The 19,951-nt window shown below is 42.4% G+C and overlaps 1 protein-coding gene across 8 annotated transcripts in view; it reads right to left on the bottom strand.

The window, feature by feature from the left end:
* The window catches only part of SPEF2 (sperm flagellar and cilia associated 2), a 141,148-nt gene extending 122,498 nt beyond the window's left edge, over positions 1–18,650 (bottom strand). For 4 of the 8 annotated variants that reach the window (XM_037063160.1, XM_037063162.1, XM_037063161.1 and 1 more), the window contains exons 1-3: positions 17,004–17,169; positions 8,644–8,746; positions 1,291–1,543 (exon numbers count right to left, since the gene is read on the bottom strand). In XM_037063160.1, coding sequence (XP_036919055.1) covers positions 1,291–1,543; positions 8,644–8,746; positions 17,004–17,061 — 414 coding nt within the window. In that variant the 5' untranslated portion in view covers positions 17,062–17,169. Of the gene's footprint in view, positions 1–1,290; positions 1,544–8,643; positions 8,747–17,003; positions 17,173–18,435 lie in introns of those variants that run through there. The other 4 variants (XM_037063157.1, XM_037063159.1, XM_037063158.1 and 1 more) reach the window with 3 other exon arrangements.
* Positions 18,651–19,951: the final 1,301 nt, after the last annotated feature.

The following is a 19,951-nucleotide window of genomic DNA, read 5'->3' as shown; positions in this document are numbered from 1 at the left end:
TGACTTAGTTTGAACCGCATGATATGAAAACACAGTTTGGAGTCCCCAAACTATGTTAATTAAATGTGTGCCTCTCCATTCTGGGGGCTGAGACCAAAAGAAATGTACAGGTGTTCCAATCACAAAGAAGAGTGTCATTCTTTCTTGGCCCCACCTTCATGACCTGCCTGATAACGGGAAAAAGCACAGGAAGTGGAGAGAACTGTCTACTAGGAAGTCATACCAATTTATCAAAACATGTTTAATGAGAATTTGCAGAGTTCAAAACATGGCACTGGACGCATGCCTTGAACATGAGGAGCTAAAACCTTGCGAGACCACTAGCCACGTGAATATTGAAGGTTAACAGTGGCATCAGTGCAGTAGGTGAACACCGAAGGCTGAGAACAACCTGTGCCCAGGGAGGTCATGTGTGGAGCCCACGTGTCCTGGGAAGGTTGCACAGAAGTCGATGGAGAAAAGCTGGGGCATGAGGAGAAATGAGAAGGGTAGCTTGGCCGGGAGAGGAAAGGGTGGGAATATACACGTCCCATTCAAGGGCAGGCTTCCAAACAACGTAGAAGAGAGACTTTATGCTGAGGACAGAGAAGAAATAAAGTTAGCAAGGCAGGGTGAGAACACTGAGTGAAAGCTGCTGAACGTCAGTGTGAATTGGGAGACAGGGTGTATGTCAAATAGAAGGCTTCTAAGCAGACGAAGGACCTAGTGAGAGTGGAGTTTAGGGAAGATTCATCTAGTGCACAGGCTGAAGCTCAGGAGACATGTTAGTAGGTGACACGGAGATCTGAGCAGATAGGATAGAGGTCTGATTGGAAAGACAGAAGCAGGCCCTGGAAATTAGGAACAAACAGAATTTGATAAGCTATTAGAAATGTGGAGAGCATGCAGGCAGACATCAAAAATGGATAAATGCGCCCTGGCTGGTGTAGCTCAGTGGATTGAGTGCAGGCTGGGAACCAAAGGGTCACCAGTTCGATTCCCAGTCAGGGCACATGCCTGGGTTGCAGGCCAGATCCCTAGTAGGGGACATGTAAGAGGCAACCACACATTGATGTTTCTCTCCCTCTCTTCCTCCTTCCCTTCTCTTCTCTCTAAAAATAAATAAATAAAATCTTTAAAAAATGGATAAATGCCTTGGAAATAATGATGTAAATAAAACCCAAGTGTGGCTGATAACACACACGAGGGACTCATTTATCCCATGGGGCTCCTCTGAGAACACGGCATCACTGTAGTTGCTCTCTACCGAGTTTTACACGGTGACACGCCGTTGTTTCTTTATGTACTTACATCCCCCGCAGCCTCACTTTTCATGTTCTGAAGCCTCGTGTTGGGCAGGGGTGGCATGGTGTGCATTTCCATCCAAGTCAGTCCACTCTTCTTCTTTTTCTGGAGGGCAGTATATAACTCGTACATGAGTTTCGTCGCGGCCCCAGGCTTCTCCATAAGAATGTTGTTCGCCACCTTCTGGTCGAACTGCACGCCCAGAAGGTGAAGTGTTGGCTCCAAGCGAGAAAAATTATTAAGTTTGGCACCCGAAACCCTAGGCATCGAAATATCGACATATTTAGACATCAGATACTACCATGATCCAATAGTCTGAATTAGCCCATGGCACCATGTTTTTTAAAAAAACATATCATTCCTCTCCCAAACCACTCAATCGTATAAACACATGAGGCTTTTCTGTTGTCCTTAATGTTATGCATTTATTTCTTTTGAATGAATAAATTAAAACTCATTAATTGTATACACTTTCCTACTAAAATAGGTGCTAGAATTTCTACAAGAAGTCAATACAAAACCAGATAATGAGGTTCCTTCTTCTAAATGGAAAAATTTAACTGTGGTTTTGAAAAACTTTATTCAGAAGTCACAATGGCACATTGAGTGTCCCCTGCACTCAGTGACACTGTCACTGGTGTCTGAAAACAGCCCTGAGCACGGCGCCAACACCCGAACAGCCGGCCTCTCGCGCACTGTCCGAGCATTTGACTGAGGGACATCACCACTCAATCAAACGGGTGTGTAATCTTATCTTAGCAGTTTATATGACTACTTTGAGAACCAGTAGAAACTTTCTAATTGTAAGTTATATCCATTTCTGAATTACCTATTATCAAATTAGGCTCACATTTTAGAAGAAAGCCATGATTTCATTCATTTATTAACTTACTCTGTCAACTAACAAACATTTATCAAATACCCATTACATACAAAGAATTTATTTATAAAATTGATCATGAAAATAACATAAATAATTATAAATAAATTTACGAATGTATTAAACTTTAACAAAGGTTAGTAACAGGCAGTGCCTGCCCTGGATGAGCAAACAAACAGTGATAAATCGAGGTACATGTTGTAGCGGAAATCTCACACGACCCAGGCCTATTAATGCTTCTACGGATCCAGCATTAGAAATAAAGCAAAAGATGTCGGAAGCATTTTCAGCTCTTGTGTCTGTGTATGATCCACCTGGATATAAAGAATCAATTTTAAACACTGGCCCATTTTCTTGTTACCTTAACTCCCAAACACTCAGTAATGTCCCTTAATAGGAAAAATATGCACCAAATATATTTGAATATAAGTTAATGTCCTAACTTTCTCCCCAAAAGAAAACCTTCGAACAGAGAGAGCTGCCGTGCATGTGGCATAATTTCTAATATAATAGGGCTACTCACTCAATAACTTCATTTTGGACTATAAAATTATTTAGGGGAAGATACTGTAACCTCCAACAATTTCAGTTAAATTATTAGAAGCATAATGAGATCACTTAACACTTAAACTTTAGGTTTGTTGTTGGCATACGGTTATCTTAAGAGATTCCTCTCAAGTAGAGGTTCCAAACATTTTTTTAAAAAATCACCTGTATCATTGAAAATCTGATGAAACCTACAGAATATTTTCCACACAAATACTCAAAACGTGCATACCGTTTTTGGGTGTGTTTGAATCTCCTAAAATCAAGCCAAAAGTGCCCATTAAGCGCAAGTTAAAAATGTACCTCTAAAAATGGATGGGGCTGGGGAAATAGACAAACGATTTCCAAATACGAGTAAGAAGCTGGTACCACGGCAGGGCCACCATCAGCAAAAACAGTGACACACACCTTGAATTCCTTTTCCACCTGTGTAACTTACAGTCATATTTCCTCCATTTGCTATTACTCCTTTAACATTAGGATAGCATACTACATCGACCAAACTTTGAATATAATATTTTAAATTAATAAAAGAGAAACAGATCTTAGAGAAGATGAGAAGATATAATGAATGCCACTGGGAAAGCTTAACAATAAGAGCAAACATTTTTCTCAGGTCTTCTCAGGTGCATGTTTGCAATTCGATTCCCCCACCAATGACCTTACAGGTCGAGGTGACAGACATTTGCCTAAAATGATTGGGGTAGAGCAGACCGTCTTTTAAAGAGTACAGCTGGGAATGATGACGGTCAGATCAATGACTGGTGGTTATATTCCTTGGACAGGTACCTTCTATCCTTTTCCTCTTCCTTCACAGTAAAGCTGGCAGGCCCTTCCAACCCCAGGAGTCCACTACCTGAACTTGGGAAGATGTGACCTGAGAGCCACTTGTCAGAGCTGTGACCTGGGTCGTAACCACAGGCAGCAGAGGTTAAGAGCAACGTAAGTCAGGAGGGAGAATCCAAAAACAAACACTGCTCATTTCCCAATTTCATCAAAGCACAGCCCTGCACTCAGTGAAAGTGACAGATTACGAGGCCAGCAGAACACCCTGGAAGCCTGCTGAGAGCATGACTCAGTCACACATGAGGCTTTAAAATACCTCTTATGGACAGGCCAAAGCATCAAGGTCTAAAAGTACTTTTCTCTGTGATTTTTAAATTCATATTCCAAATGTCCAACCACTCAAAACGTGGGGAATATTACTGGCGTGTGAACTGCTGGAAATCCACTCTTGTGGACTCCACTCTTGTCCACTCTTGACATGGTCACCAACAGTTGTTTGTGAACAGGGAGGAACCACAGGGACATTCTTGCCCTGGAGACATAGCCCATGACGTCAGTGATGACTCTGAGGAATAGGAAACGTACTCTGGGAAAAGCCTTCTCCCTCCCTACTTGCAGTTCTAATTTGCCAAGGGATTACCTGTCTCCTCTCCTCCTTGCTCCCTGGTGAGGGGATATGCTTTCCAGAGTAAATAGAAGCTGCCTTCCCAAAGATATCTATGCTTCTTTACTTTACTTTTCATTCTTTTAACTAATCCGCTCATTTTCCACCCTTTGAGATGGACTAAAAATATTCTAAAACAGAATTCTTTCAGAGTTAGATGGGTTATTCTTAGGATTCAGTAATTTCCAAGGCAAATAACTAAGTTGTTGGCAATATACACTTAGTTTATTGTTTACATTTTAGACTAAAGAAACTAAAAGTATTAGACAAAATCTCCGAATCATGAGCTCCGGCACTAGACAGCTGCCTAAAAAAATAGGTTTTAACAAAGAAGAATTCTTTCCTCACCAAGTACACAATATTACAAAAGGCCATGTTCATGGACACACTGGTCTTCACCCTCTTTAGAAGACCGCTTGAAAGTGGATTGTTCCAAAAATTAACGATGGATCGTATTTGGTTGTCAGGGTAGGTAGGTGCCCCTCCCCACCTTTGGGATTGCGATGACCCCGGTGGGCCAGAACATCTGTCCTCTGCAGCGGGGCAAGCAGGACTGTCATGCATGACGATAAGCAGGGCACACGCCTGTCCAGGGGCCGAGCAGGGCTGTGAAAGCTGCCCTGTGCTCCGTTTGCCAAGCCCTGCTCCTGGCACAAGCCTGCTTCATCCACCCCTGTCCTCTGCACAAATACTTTCTGTTCACAAACACCTGTGCCTTCATGGCCGTGCCCTCGTGGATCGAGTCCCTTTTACCACTTCGCACAAAGGCCCCCTATGACCCTGCTAACAACAGCCAGTTCAGTCCGCCTGAAATCCTGCATGTGCCATATGGTCAGTGTGGTCCCTTAAGTTTTCTGTGGCTACGCAGGTGCCCTTTCTGCATCATTCGTTCATCCACTGAGAAATACCGGTNAAGCTGCCCTGTGCTCCGTTTGCCAAGCCCTGCCCCTGGCACAAGCCTGCTTCATCCACTCCTGTCCTCTGCACAAATACTTTCTGTTCACAAACACCTGTGCCTTCACGGCCGTGCCCACGTGGATCGGGTCCCTTTTACCACTTCACACAAAGGCCCCCTATGACCCTGCTAACAACAGCCAGTTCAGTCCGCCTGAAATCCTGCATGTGCCATATGGTCAGTGTGGTCCCTTAAGTTTTCTGTGGCTACGCAGGTGCCCTTTCTGCATCATTCGTTCATCCACTGAGAAATACCGGTGTGCGTCTGCTGTGGGCTGCGGACAGTGCCAGGCACACGAAGAATAAACACACTTTGCAACTTCCAGCAACTCTGCAGTCCAGTTGAGGAGAAAACACTTATATACTCGTTCATGAGCCATTGTTTGGGCACCTTCATGTGGCTGACACCTGGCAGAGAACTGAAGTGTAAGTAAATAAGTCACTTAATGGGACAAGGAAAGGACCATCCAAAGTGTTTTTAGGACAAACAAGCAGGGCACTAAATCTTCTGGGGAAGTCAAAGAAGACTTTAGAGAAAGCATGGACTTCCAGTTAGTCTTAAGAATGAATAAAGTTTCTTGTGTTGGAAGTGAAGGAAGATTATTACTATACAAAGGTCCGAGGCATAACAAACACAGGTGGCGTGTTTGTGGACCAGAGCAGCTTAGCTTAGGGGTCCAGGTTGGTGGGAAATGCAGCTGACAAGGTGGGTGAGGGTCGCACGAGGCAGCACCTTACAAGACACACCCAAGGAAAGAGAAACGGGAATGTCTCAAGTTCCTTAAGCTAATGGAAATATCACACCTAATGACAGGGGCATAGAGTTTTTATCTTCTTACTGAGAAGTTTACGCAGGGTTTCTATGTGTACGATTTTCCAGGCGAGGCAGTCATTCATTAACTCAAAAATATTTCCTGAAAGCCAAATATTGTTTGTGATGGCCTTAGAGATGCAAAGAAAAACAGCGCAATACCTCTCACTTCACGGTGTTTGACTGTGCCATGTGAAATGTGAAAGAGACTCTAGTAAAGGAAGTGACAGCAAAGAGATCAGTATTAGAAGAAGGAAATGTGTAGGAAAAGTTTATAACTTCCATGAAAGGGAAATAAACAATGACAACAAAGGACTGGAAATCTGCTCACACACAGGTTGGGGCGAATCAGCCTGTGCACATGAGAACTCCTGAGAGGGCAAACAGGGAAAGGGGGGCAGGGGCACTGTCTGCCCCCCCCCCCCACCCCGCCTCTGAAAATAGACCTCGGAGGATGGCCCTGGCTTCTGAGAAAGGGAAGGCAGTGCAGGCGGGAGCAGAGGGGGCCAAGGGCTGGAGCACAGGCAGGTGAGGCAGTTGGGGCCAGACTGTGAGGGAACTTGTACACCTCACCCTCCGGCACGAGGCGTGAGAGATGGGGGAAGGGTGTGCGTTAGAACATTCCTCAGTGCCATGGAAACTTGCGGACTTATCTGGGGTGAACATGTATTTCCAATCCATGACTTATCTTGTGTCCTACCATTATTAGCTACAAAACCTGCAAATCTGCATTGTGGAAGAATCGCCCCCCTCTAGGGTGGAAGATCAGATTTTTTTGCCCAGAAGACGTGCACCGCAGGTGCTGCTCAGCAGAGACCTGCTGCAGACAGCCGACAACTAGAGCGTTTTCATGGGAACTGTCTGCACATGATGGACTCGGAGTCGGCCCTCAGGAAGGGCAGCGGAAGGGCTTGTGAAACTCCATTCCTCTACGAAGGTAACTTGAACACTGCCAAAAATTATAAAAAATCAACCTTTTCACAACTCTAGAAATTAGTCAAAGGTGTGTAACAATTCAAGGAGCATTTATTTGACAACAGCAGCAAAACATCTCACTAAGCAGAGAGCTTGCAGCCATGTTAGCGTGCCCCATTTCCGTTCCCTCCGCCCGGCCCCGCGCAGCCCTGAAGCTGTAGCAGGCGCTGTAAAAACCAGCAGCCATCCGAGAGACAGACAGATTTAAAGCTCCTCAAAAACGTTTAAAAAGAGGCAAAGAACTTTACAATCCAGCAATCTCGCTTCTTGGCACTTCCTGAAAGAGTTCAAAATTTATGTTCACACAAAAACCTGCCCATGGGTGTCTCCAGCAGTTGTATTCATAATTGCCTAAACTTGGAAGCAGCCGTGATACCCATCAGTAGGTGAATGGCCAAGGAAACTGTGGTACGGCCGGACCATGGAAGATTATTAATCACCGAGAAGAAATAAGCTATCAAGCCATGACAAAATCTGAAGGAAGCTTAAATACATATTAGTCCTTGAAGGAAGCCAATCTCAGAAGGCCTCATACTGTATGATTCCAAGTATATGACATTGTAGAAAAGGCAAAAATATGGAAACAGTAAAAAGATCAGTGGTTGCTGAATGTTGAGGTGAGGGAGGGATGAGTAGGCAGAGCCCAGAAGATTTGGGGTAGTGACAGTACTCTGTATGATACTATAATGGTGGATACATGTCATTACACATTTGTCCAAACCCACTACAATTGCCAAAATAAAAAAGGCAGTAAGCCATTGTTCATGAGGACATGGAGAAATTCCAAACTTCATACACGGCTAGTGTGCATGTAAATGGGGCAGGCACTTTGCAAAAATGGTTTGGCTGTTTCTTAAAATGTGAACTCAGACCATGTAACCCAGCAATTCCACTCCAAGTGTATACCCAAGAGAAATGAAAACATTTCCATGTAAAAAACACAATATTTTATAGCAGCATTATTCATAATAATCAAAAACTGAAAATAACTCATATCCATCAATTGATAACTTCATAAACAAAATGGGGTATATCCAACCATAATTATGCAGCAAATAAACAGAAATGAAGCAGTACTTATACATGGGCCAACACAGATGAACCTTGAAAACACCCTAAGTGGAAGAAGCCAGTCCCAAAACACCACATCTCGTTTGAGTCCATCACTACAAAATGTACAGGGGCCGGAAAAAGATGCGTGGGCACCAGAGGCTGGGAGTGTAGACAGTGGCGATGGCTATGAATATGAAAATATACTTAAAACCACCAATTGCATGCTTTCAATGATGAATTATGATATGTGAATCATATCTCAATATAGTTGCTAAAACAAAAAATATTATGAATTTATTTTACTATTAATTATGTTCTATTTTATATTTGTAACACACAACACATAAAACACCAAGTGACCAGGACACCATAGCTCTTTGATTTCCTCTCTCAAAGAAAGTAGAACCATTTAACTACAGAATAACTAATCTATCTTAAGACTGCAGAAATTAGAAGATATTAAAATGGGTCTCTTTTAAAGATGAGGACAATTATCTTGCTGCAACCTGGGACAATGACACGTGTCATGAGGAAGTGACAATTTCCATTCCAAAGGTATTCTTGGCTGGTTTAGGCTTTAAAGGGCATGTTGAGATTGGGGATTCTTAAAAGTTAATATTGAAGGCCAGAGAACCTGTTGAAATGCCAGAGAAATGAACCTTTTTTAAAGTAAGAAACAACCTTACTAACCTGGTGTCTGAAAATTCTGAAAAGTCATTCTGAAGTTCAAATTTGTGTAGAACTTCTCCAATTAGGTAGCCATTGGAAAATGCCTTTGCAAAGGACTTGGGATCTGAATTTTAAACACAGAGATTTAAAAGTAAATATGCTGTACATAGAGTTTATACATTTGCATTATGCACTCATAAACTCCATAATTTAATCTGAACTCAAAAATTCCATAAAAATGCTTCTAGAAATATTTTTAATAACCAAATTAAAGTGGAACGGTATAAGTCTTCTCAAAAGTCATGCATAAATATATATCAGTACTTGATGTGAAACTTTGAAAGAAAAGACAATTTTTGATCAAATTAACACACAAACCAATAAAATTTATAACCTCATATTTAAACACAAACCTTCATTATATTTTATAAAATTACACTGTAATGCCTTAATTATTAATACAACCTGTGGGCGATGCTGGCAGAGTATTCTGGCCAAGTTTGGCACACTCTAACTTTTAAAACAATAATTTAGACTTAATTTTAACCTTTTTACAATGGAAATTTTATGAAAACCATCTGCACTCTCTAAAATAAAGCCTACAGAAAATAGTTAAGCTTTTCCTTGGTGTTTGGGGGATTACTCTGGTCCAGTTGTTGTTCTGTGCAGTGATGGAGAGGCACCGAGGGAAACAGGCTTTGGAGCCAGAGATATCTGTGTTGAAATCTTGACTTTGCCCCTTAGTAGCTGTGGATTTCCTGAGTTTCTTATCTCTAGAACAAACAGAGCACATCTATGCCTACCTTGAAGAGCTATTTTAAAGATTAAAGGTGATGTAGGAGAACTGCTTAGTACGGAGCCTACCACATACCACATGGTGATAAGGGCAGAAAAAAAGAAAATGAAGTGTTAAACAGAATTTGCTCTTTTTAAAAAAGTCCTTAGTTTGGGGTCACCTGCATTTCTTTATGACGTGAAGGATATAGGGTTACACGGTATTCAAAGATGATATTTAAGCTGTCATCTCTCAAATGGTTTCAAAATCCTGCAGAACTCTTCAACAGGTTTCTGTGAGGGTCTTTTAAGCAACAGCAGTCAAAATATTGCACAATCTATCATGCGGTGTCACAAGCTCACTCGTCCCAGATTGGCCTCTGTTATCTATTTGACTGATAATGAGGCAGCTGGCTGTAGGTGAAGAGATGCTGATTGCAGACCTGATGCTCCTTGTGGGGTTGCAGTGGGGCGGAGTGAGTTTTTCCAGAAAGGCCACTGCAGAGAGACCTCACTCACAAGACGACACATGATCACAGGAATCAGACTCTTGCATATCTGACACCAGCCCACAATTTTGCCCAAAGTCTTCCTAATTTTTGTGCTCAAAATATTTTATGCTCTTAATAACACCCTTATACTTAGGTGAATCAGTATATAATGAAGCAGTTTAAAAAATGTGTTCCGTATTCCCACTGATCTCATCTGCTCGGGATGAGCTCCTGAACTGTCGAGCAGTAGAATCTATTGACCATGTCTTCCGGCATCTGTAGAAATATTTGGAGCAAATGAAATCCAAATGGCTGCTTCTGCCTCCAAAGGATGAGATGTGCCACCTCCTCCTCCTCCTGAGTCATTGATGCTTTCTCCTGTCCTCAGAGACCTGCCATCACTGGCCACCAATTGTGTTCCCTGATCTCAGCTGCCACCCCTGTCCCACTGGGCCATCTGGGCTGCTCTGGATGTGCTTTGCTTCTCTTCTATCTGTTGCTTCCTTCTCTCTGCTTTCGCCCTTCTCTCTCTACCCTAGTCCATCTGTATTCTTCTCTTAGTTTCTGAAGAGCCACTGGACAAAGAGACTATGGACTCCTATGAATAATCTAATGACTACAGCTTTGCACCCAGGAAGCCATGATGTCCCCAGCACTCAGATGGTCTCGTTCCTCCACCCCCTTCCTCGGGATTTTGCCCTGGGCCTGTTGTTCATGTGGACTGAATGCCTAAAGTCTAGCCCATGAATAACTGGGAAATAATTGCATTTAATCCCATTACTCTCAATGTAGCAGGCAAACAGTCAATAACCAACTGTTTGCTACAAAAAGGTCACTAGAGAAATAAAACCATAATCCACTTCCTTTGAATTGCCATGTGGTATTAATAGGGCAATTCTAATACAGATAAAATAGAGGCATTTATGTGTATAAAGGTCAAAGAAGAATAATAAACACTTATTATTTCATTGTCAAGAAGTTTACTACAAATAGCCAAGTACAAAAACCTCTATCTGCAGTTTTGTGTGCACAGGACACTTCAGATTTCCTGTGTGCTACCCAGACTGAAAAGGGAACAATGTGTGAAAACTACAGCAACCAACAAAAGCAACAAAGGGAAAACTAAGGGAAAATATGTGTAAGAAATAATGAAGAGAGAAAAATGCATGCAAGAAATTAGGGAAGAAAAGACAAAAAATATATATATATAATGAGAACAGATAAGAAGCCAAAGAGAGAAAAAGAGAGGGGCTGATGGAGAGAAATGGTAAGGAAAAAAAGGAAAGTTTATTTTTGCCTCTTTAGTTTGTTTTCTTCCCACTAGATATTTCTGAGTACCACAACTAATTTCAGGACAGCCCCCACTTTATAAGTTAATTCTCACTAACAACTGGAATTCCCTATGAGAAAGAAGAGGTGGTTGACTCTAGGACAAGGAGCAGCATGAGAAATGGACAGACCATGGGAGCCCAGGGACGAGCTCCATGCTGAGCTCTGACATGATTTACCCCCAGGATGAGGTTGGTCGGCCACGACTCAGCGGTGCCTCCCATCTCCCAAGATCCGCAACACTGATCCCCATCACTGAAGTTCCTCGTGCTGAAACCGTTGATGTGGGTGAAATGGTCCACGAACTTCTTTACACAACCAGTCCTGAGGCAGCTGGAGAAGGCACTTGAAGGAAGGAGGCCTTCTGTGCTCCAAAGTGGCAAAGAGGAGAGCCTGGGCTCTGGGGAGAGGTTTTCTGGGTTGGCGGGGCTCCTTGGTCATGTAGAAGCCACTGGGCTTTGGACAGCTGTGATAACCTCAGCTGCTCACCTTTAAGAGAGGGGGAGTGATGGGCTCTACTTCATGAGAGTTAGTTTGAGATATTGCATGTAAAGTGCTTAGCATTCCTGGCATATAGTAAATGCTCACTGAAATTGTTATTATTAATGTCTCCTCATTTAAGATAACAGGCTTTATTAATTAGACAATTCATAAGCTCAATAACAGATCCTCAGTACATTTTGACTCATGGACTCCGTGCATTTAAATGACTATAATATATTTTTTTAAATCCTCACCAAAGGACATCTTTTCATTACTTTTTAGAGAGAGAGGAAGAGAGAGAGAAAAACATCGACATGCGAGACAGACATCAAGTAGGTGCCTCCCGAATGTGCCCTGGCCAAGGGTCCAACCCACCTCCTTGGTATGTGCCCTCACCAAGAATAGAACCCGAACTTCTCAGTGTATGGGATGATGCTCTGACCAGCTGAGCCCCACTGGCCAAGGGATACAAACATTCTCATTTAAAAGGTTAACTCAAATTTCAGAGAGCAATATTTGACATTGTTCTTAAATTCAGATACAGGCTCACATTTAGGGCCAGAAAAGCTATAAAACTCCCACCAGAAACATGTGGAATCAAAAGCAGTTGATTTCTATGTAAAACATCTCAGTGGGAGAAGGAAAAAATAAACATAGCATCACAATATTCCTGGTTAAGTGTTGCCATTAAATGAATAGAGATATTTGGATTTTGGAATGGTAGATAGAAGTCTTTAGACCTTTACCTTCTATGCCCTGTGGCCTTTGCTCCTCCCATAGAAGAGCAAAGATCTAGCCTGCGATATCAACCACATTTAAAAAGCCAAGCAAATTGACCTTCATTCAAGAAGGAGAAGAGCAGCTGCTGAAGGCTGGGAACCAGCCTGGCCCCAGGAGGCCTTGGTGTTCCCAGGACCTGGCCCAGCCCTCACAGCTTGACCTTGCCCTTCTCCTACCGAACCTAATCCATTTCACAGCACACCAACACTGGACAAAGCCACTCTGAGACCCTGATGGATCAAGACAAAAACAAAATCCCTCTGTAATCATATATGTACTCAGACAAAAACAATATTGTCCAAAACACTGAAAGACCAACATCCACTAATCCGACCATTATGAGTGGTTGCTACTTTTTTACTAATCATGGTTCTGCCACACTTTATTCTCTCCACTTTCTGGAGAAGACACCCAATCACAGACGTGCCTATGCTTCTGAGAGTACCCGACACTGAGCCAAGCAGTGCTTCCTTGAACCCTCCTCAAAAACACCTAACACAAGACCAAACATTATACATCCTTTCTAACACCCTCTCATTGAGATGCCCCACAGGTCCCCATGAAATGTGTTCTCTTTCGTGGGCAACAAGTCAGTAAACCCTACTTTGCTCAACCAGTTTACACTGTGGTCTTCAGGTAGGGGACTCTGACAAGGTCTTTTCCTCAGTGCTAATCCGACGAGCCATCTTCTCCTTTGAAGACTTTATCATGCTTCTCAAGATTTACTGTTTGAAACAAAATCTCTAGCTTATGATGACCTTCTTTAATGGTTTGAATTTTGGGTGACATCCTTTCCTTGAAAGGATGTCAAATCTTAAAATTTTGGCATTGACTTACACAATAGCCTTATGTTAATAGATTTGCTGTGTCGATTTCTTATCAAAGGAAGCCAAGTTTTAATCAAGGGAAATGCTGCTGAGCTAACCAGAAAATATCAAAATATGCTGTATTATACAAGAAGCAATGTATTTCCTAATGACCCTGAGGGATGAAGCATGAGAAAAATGTGTGGATAAGGACACCAGATTAAAAGAGGAGTGAATTAAAAGTCAGAAGACTCTGAATCTACCACTAACTTGCCACTACCTAGCTGTATAAGCCTAAACAAATCTCTACACATGTCTTATTTAATGACTTCACATGGCAAGAAAGAATTAAACAACGTCTAAGATTCTTTTTGATACTAAAGATTCTTTTTGATTCTAAAATTCTATGACTCTACGATTGGTGATGTCACCATAAACTAATAAAAGGTCACCACAATATATTATAAAGTGTATATAAATAAATACTCAATAGTATTTATTGAGGATATTTAAATATCTCTTTACCAAAGAGATATTTAAATATCTATTTATTTAATTATCTATTTATCCTTTACAATAGGATATTTAAAAATCTCTCTACAAAAATAAAATGTGATACTTTTGAAAAGGTTTTGACATAAGACCTAATCAATAAAGTACAATTGGTGCACAAGGGGACCCAAATAAAGAATGCCTTTAAATCCTGGGACAAATAATAGAAAATATCACCTTGCAAAACCAAAGTTACTGGGACTTATTATAAAAGAATAAAGTTAGCCAGCTACAAAGACCCACTTATACAAAAAAGAAACTAACAAGGAGCATAGCATATATGTTACAATTCAACTTTTCTATTTAATTGTTTTAAATATCATGTAAATTATAATCTTTGGATATATTAATTAACTTTATTCAGAGTAGAGATTTGCTGTAATGGAAGAATACACACATTGTGCACTTGCAGAAACCTTTGTAGTATTAGTGACACTGAGAAATAACAGTGAACAGGTCTGCTCATCCACTGACGGAAAAGGAGGGAGGAGGAAGGAATCTGACTCACACAGAATCTAGTCTAATCGAACCTAATAGAGTCTAATCTAATCTAATCTAACCTGTCACAGCCTGTAGATGCATCATCTCTAGAGAAGATAAGTAAGACAAATCAAATATTAGCTGAATTTGAGGGTTCTCTTGATATGTCTAACTTCTCATTTTCGATGAGCAGTCTAATCCATGAATCTGGTCTTCTGGATACCAGCACATTAAGATGTGCATGGTGTTCAATGGCCAGGATAGGTTACCTGCTATCCTTTCCTCCTGATAAATGGGAGCCCTGATTTAGAAAAGCAGAAACACGTAACTTCAGTCAGTAGGAAACAATCTCTAAGAGCTTGATGAGAGTAATAAACACAGCTAAAGAAATCACAAATCAGAGGATCAAAGAACCCAGAGGGACTTTTTCAGGATGAACAAATCCAGGAGGTTCAGCCTGAAGCCTCTTCTCAGACTTTGATGTAATAAACAATTATTTACTAAATGCCTATTATGTGACAAGCACTGTACCAAGCATCATTCTAAAGTGAGAGACAGAAGAATAGTTGAAATAATATATTTGTTTAGTATCTTGATGTAATAGATGTTAAGAACTACAGTAGGTAACTTTCATTTGCAACCTCATTTAATATTCTCCCAAGTGAATAGCAATTCTTATTCTTTTCAGGGCATAAAATTGGGACCTAGAGGTTATTATTTCTACTTTGGATACTGCAAAAATGTCAACATAGCCACACCCAGAATCTTAAAGAACATGGACTGTCTTGTACATCCACTTTACAAAGGATCTGATTGGTTCAGTACATGGAATTTAATGGCTTCTACTCAATTATGGAGAATGTCCAGTTATTTATGGAGAATATTTTTATGGTGAATTCATAAGAGTTTTGTAAAAATAGGCAAATAATGGAGCATTCTTAAAAATCTTTACAGCAAATTCTTTAGTAACACTACATTACTTAGTTTTCATTATAAAAATAATGGCTTGAATTTCAGGGGTAATTCCGTGTTGGGCAACTCTTTGTATTCTAAGACATTTCATTCACATACACTGCTAAGCATTGTTTTCCAGGAGAAATGGACTGGTTAAATGTAACTCCATGAAAATTCTCAGCTTTGGTAACATGGAAGTTAATCCTCACGTGTTGAGACTGACCACCTTTTCAGTGACTCCAGAGACCTCCCCCGATTAAGTGGAGGGAGACTTCTCCGTTGAGGATCATTGGAATTCATTTTTTTTTACTTCTGATATCCGGGGTAGTCCAGGCAACACATTCAAATTCAATAACATGCTTTATCCAAACTGACGTCTGCCTTTCAGAATAATTCAGAAATCAATTCAGTTTAGCTGCCTCTCCAAAATGACTGAACATTATCCAGTCTCATCAAGGAAAGCAAATGCACTTACGTAGCATTCTTATACTGTTTTCTTTGTCCTGGCAAGTAATGTACGGAGAGAACCATTTCTATACAAACACCAATAAATCCACCTTTGACACTTAGCCATCTAGGAATTATGTTATGCACTGTGAAGGTACAACTGCCTTGGTGCTTGAATTTTTGTATTTTTGTGACTTCAAATTGACCAATAATTCCTATGAAGGGAGCTGGTATGAATGCATTTGGAAGAGCTGACTTTTAAAAAATTAGATCCCCTAAGTATTACCTCTAACATACAATAAAGTGCCTAAGAGCACAAGTCAGAGATCTAGCTTCAAAATCTAGCTGTGTGACCCTGAACAAACCACTAAGTTCTCTCAGCCTCTTTACTAATCCGTACACCTGAGGCAATGCTTCTTAGGGTTGCTTGTTTCTTTGTCTGTTTTAGGGCTTAGCACAGGGTCTGGTATGCGTGCCTGAAGATTCAGTGAGAGGTTGCAAGTTGGTGTTATGCAAGGGTGCTTTTGGAAATACAGACTGAAAGATTTAGACTAAAATCCTCTTGCCTTGAGCAAAAACCATACCAGCTGGGGAGCCAACCAACCAACCAACCAACCAGCAAAAACCTGTTGTTGAAACAAACAGAAAGAAGATGAGGCAGAGTGTGGTGCTGAGTTGGAATGACTTGGCTATCACAGAAGTTGTCAGCATATACAATTGTCTCTCTGGTTGTGAGATTTGGAGACTTCAGGTGGCATCTTGACAGTTGGGATAAAATTAGACTAGAATAAAGTTAGCTGTGGGCAAGAGTAATGCCGGTCAGAAATAACTGTTTGTATTTGGGGCTAAATACAATTTGGGGCTAAAACTGCTAAATATGTAGATGGTAACATACTCTGCATTAACTCATGTCCCACACACCTCTCCTGATGGCAGATAAGTACGGAAAGGGCGACTGGGGTCCATTTTATACTGGAGCCGGTATCATAACTGGTTAGGAATGTGGTACCTGGCTTTAAGGTTTCCTATTTCAGTGGTTTCCCGCAGAGCAGGATAGAAACTGCGGGGTTGGGCCCACCGGGCGGCAGAGTGGGAATGGGAGAAGCCCGGGGGTGGCTGTGGTGAGGGAAGAGGGGGCGCTGGACAGGCCCAGGGCGCTGCCAGTGCCCCGCGGGCGCGCCACCTGTGCAGCTCGCGACAGCCCAGCCACCTTCCAACAGCGCGCCACTCTCGGGCTCCGCACACCACTGGCCCCGGGCCCGCTTTCCGGGGTTGTGTCACTCACTCACGGTCTGGGAAACCTTCAACTCTTGGTTGAGCCACTGGCACAAGATCTCCGTCATGATTCGGCCTGGACCTCCAACAGCAAGTGGGGAGACCTAGCCTACCGGTTTGCGTCCTCCTGTTGCCAAGGGCAACTCGTTGCTAAGGAAGCGTATCCAGGCCGCAGCTCGGCGAAAGGCTAGGAGAAGAGGGGCGACAGAACTTAGGCGTGGAGGACAAAAAAATCATGGCCTGCCCCCTTCTGGCGGGTATGACTGCAATGTGCGCAGGCGCAAGAGATTCCAAAGAGCCGTGTGTGTGTGTGTGTGTGTGTGTGTGTGTGTGTGTGTTGGGGTGATGATTAGGGGATTGAGAAGTTAGGGAGGAATGGGTGGGTGTGCGGAGGTGGTGAGGCAGGAAAAGCTATGGACTGAGCAAGAGCAAGGGGTTCTTGGATGAGCAGAAAAAGAAAGAACCCTGATGGAAGGGGATTTTTCCCCCCATTTTGTTTGTCTTTCGAAGAAACCTATTGAAGATCTTGCTCTAAGGGCAGCAATTTGGTCATTGATTTAGAAATTGTCGGTATTAATTGCTGTAGTGTATGAGCTGGCAAAGGCAGAATGTGTCTAATTCTTTTTTTTTCACATCAGGCAGTATCGAGCCTGACACGCAATATTCAATGACTTTTTGTTGGTGGTGGCAGAGCCAACCATTAGGATAATCCATCTTTCTATATTGTTTTGAGAGATGAATATTTAATGAGCTTTTGTTCTGGTCATTCTTTCCAGAACAGTTATATAAATTATTTTCCAAACTAATTTACAATTATTCGAAGTTGTATTTTGACAAAGATTTTCCCTGTGACCAAACCTGGGCGGGTCTCCTGCAAGCCCTCCTCTCCCAGGGGCCCCACTGTGAGCTCCACCCTTGGCCCCTTAGTTTGGTTTAGCAAGACTCCTGCTGGATCAGGTGAGGGAAAATTCCCCATCCTTCTATCTGATAAAATCCCTCCCCCCCCCTTGCTATGTGATCCCCCCCACCTGCCTCCAGCGAGAATCCGGTCAGGTCAGTGTAGCCGGGACCCCTCTTACCCCGATGCACCCACCTCTTTGTAATTTCCCATCCGCTGACTCCAGCCTTGGCTAGAAGTCCCCACTTTTCCTTAATTCCTGTTTTCAGAACCTTTGACTTTCTCCCCTACTGAAAAACCCCAGGTCAGTAGTTCCTTGAATAAAGTCTTCCTTACCATTTTTACTGTTGGTGGGATTGCAGACTGGTACAACCACTATGGAAAACAGTATGGAATTTTCTAAGAAAACTAAAAATGGACCTGCCTTTTGCCCCAGGAATTCCACTGCTGGGATTATATCCTAAGAACCCTAAAACACCAACTCAAAAGAACCTATGCACCCCAATGTTCATAGCAGCACAATTTACAATAGCCAAGNACTCACTCACGGTCTGGGAAACCTTCAACTCTTGGTTGAGCCACTGGCACAAGATCTCCGTCATGATTCGGCCTGGACCTCCAACAGCAAGTGGGGAGACCTAGCCTACCAGTTTGCGTCCTCCTGTTGCCAAGGGCAACTCGTTGCTAAGGAAGCGTATCCAGGCCGCAGCTCGGAGAAAGGCTAGGAGAAGAGGGGCGACAGAACTTAGGCGTGGAGGACAAAAAATCATGGCCTGCCCCCTTCTGGCGGGTATGACTGCAATGTGTGCAGTCATGTGCGCAGGCGCAAGAGGCTCCAAAGAGCCGTGTGTGTGTGTGTGTGTGTGTGTGTGTGTGTGTGTGTGTGTGTATGTTGGGGTGATGATTAGGGGATTGAGAAGTTAGGGAGGAATGGGTGGGTGTGCGGAGGTGGTGAGGCAGGAAAATCTATGGACTGAGCAAGGGGTTCTTGGACGAGCAGAAAAAGAAAGAACCCTGATGGAAGGGGATTTTTTCCCCCATTTTGTTTGTGTTTCGAAGAAACCTATTGAAGATCTTGCTCTAAGGGCAGCAATTTGGTCATTGATTTAGAAATTGTCGGTATTAATTGCTGTATTGTATGAGCTGGCAAAGGCAGAATGTGTCTAATTCTTTTTTTTTCACGTCAGGCAGTATCGAGCCTGACACGCAATATTCAATGACTTTTTGTTGGTGGTGGCAGAGCCAACCATTAGGATAATTCATCTTTCTATATTGTTTTGAGAGATGAATATTTAATGAGCTTTTGTTCTGGTCATTCTTTCCAGAACAGTTATATAAATTATTTTCCAAACTAATTTACAATTATTCGAAGTTGTATTTTGACAAAGATTTTCCCTGTGACCAAACCTGGGCGGGTCTCCTGCAAGCCCTCCTCTCCCAGGGGCCCCACTGTGAGCTCCACCCTTGGCCCCTTAGTTTGGTTTAGCAAGACTCCTGCTGGATCAGGTGAGGGAAAATTCCCCATCCTTCTATCTGATAAAATCCCTCCCCCCCCCTTGCTATGTGATCCCCCCCACCTGCCTCCAGCGAGAATCCGGTCAGGTCAGTGTAGCCGGGACCCCTCTTACCCCGATGCACCCACCTCTTTGTAATTTCCCATCCGCTGACTCCAGCCTTGGCTAGAAGTCCCCACTTTTCCTTAATTCCTGTTTTCAGAACCTTTGACTTTCTCCCCTACTGAAAAACCCCAGGTCAGTAGTTCCTTGAATAAAGTCTTCCTTACCATTTTTACTGTTGGTGGGATTGCAGACTGGTACAACCACTATGGAAAACAGTATGGAATTTTCTAAGAAAACTAAAAATGGACCTGCCTTTTGCCCCAGGAATTCCACTGCTGGGATTATATCCTAAGAACCCTAAAACACCAACTCAAAAGAACCTATGCACCCCAATGTTCATAGCAGCACAATTTACAATAGCCAAGAGTTGTAAGCAACCTAGATGCCCATCAGTAAATGAATGGATCAAAAAACTATGGTACATTTACACAATGGAATTCT

The sequence above is a fragment of the Sturnira hondurensis genome, unplaced genomic scaffold, assembly GCF_014824575.4.
Source record: "Sturnira hondurensis isolate 20B ecotype Veracruz unplaced genomic scaffold, ASM1482457v3 Scaffold0014384, whole genome shotgun sequence".
Lineage (NCBI taxonomy): Eukaryota > Metazoa > Chordata > Mammalia > Chiroptera > Phyllostomidae > Sturnira > Sturnira hondurensis.
Note: the sequence above shows the minus strand (reverse complement) of the source record. Positions and strands in the feature narration are given on the sequence as shown.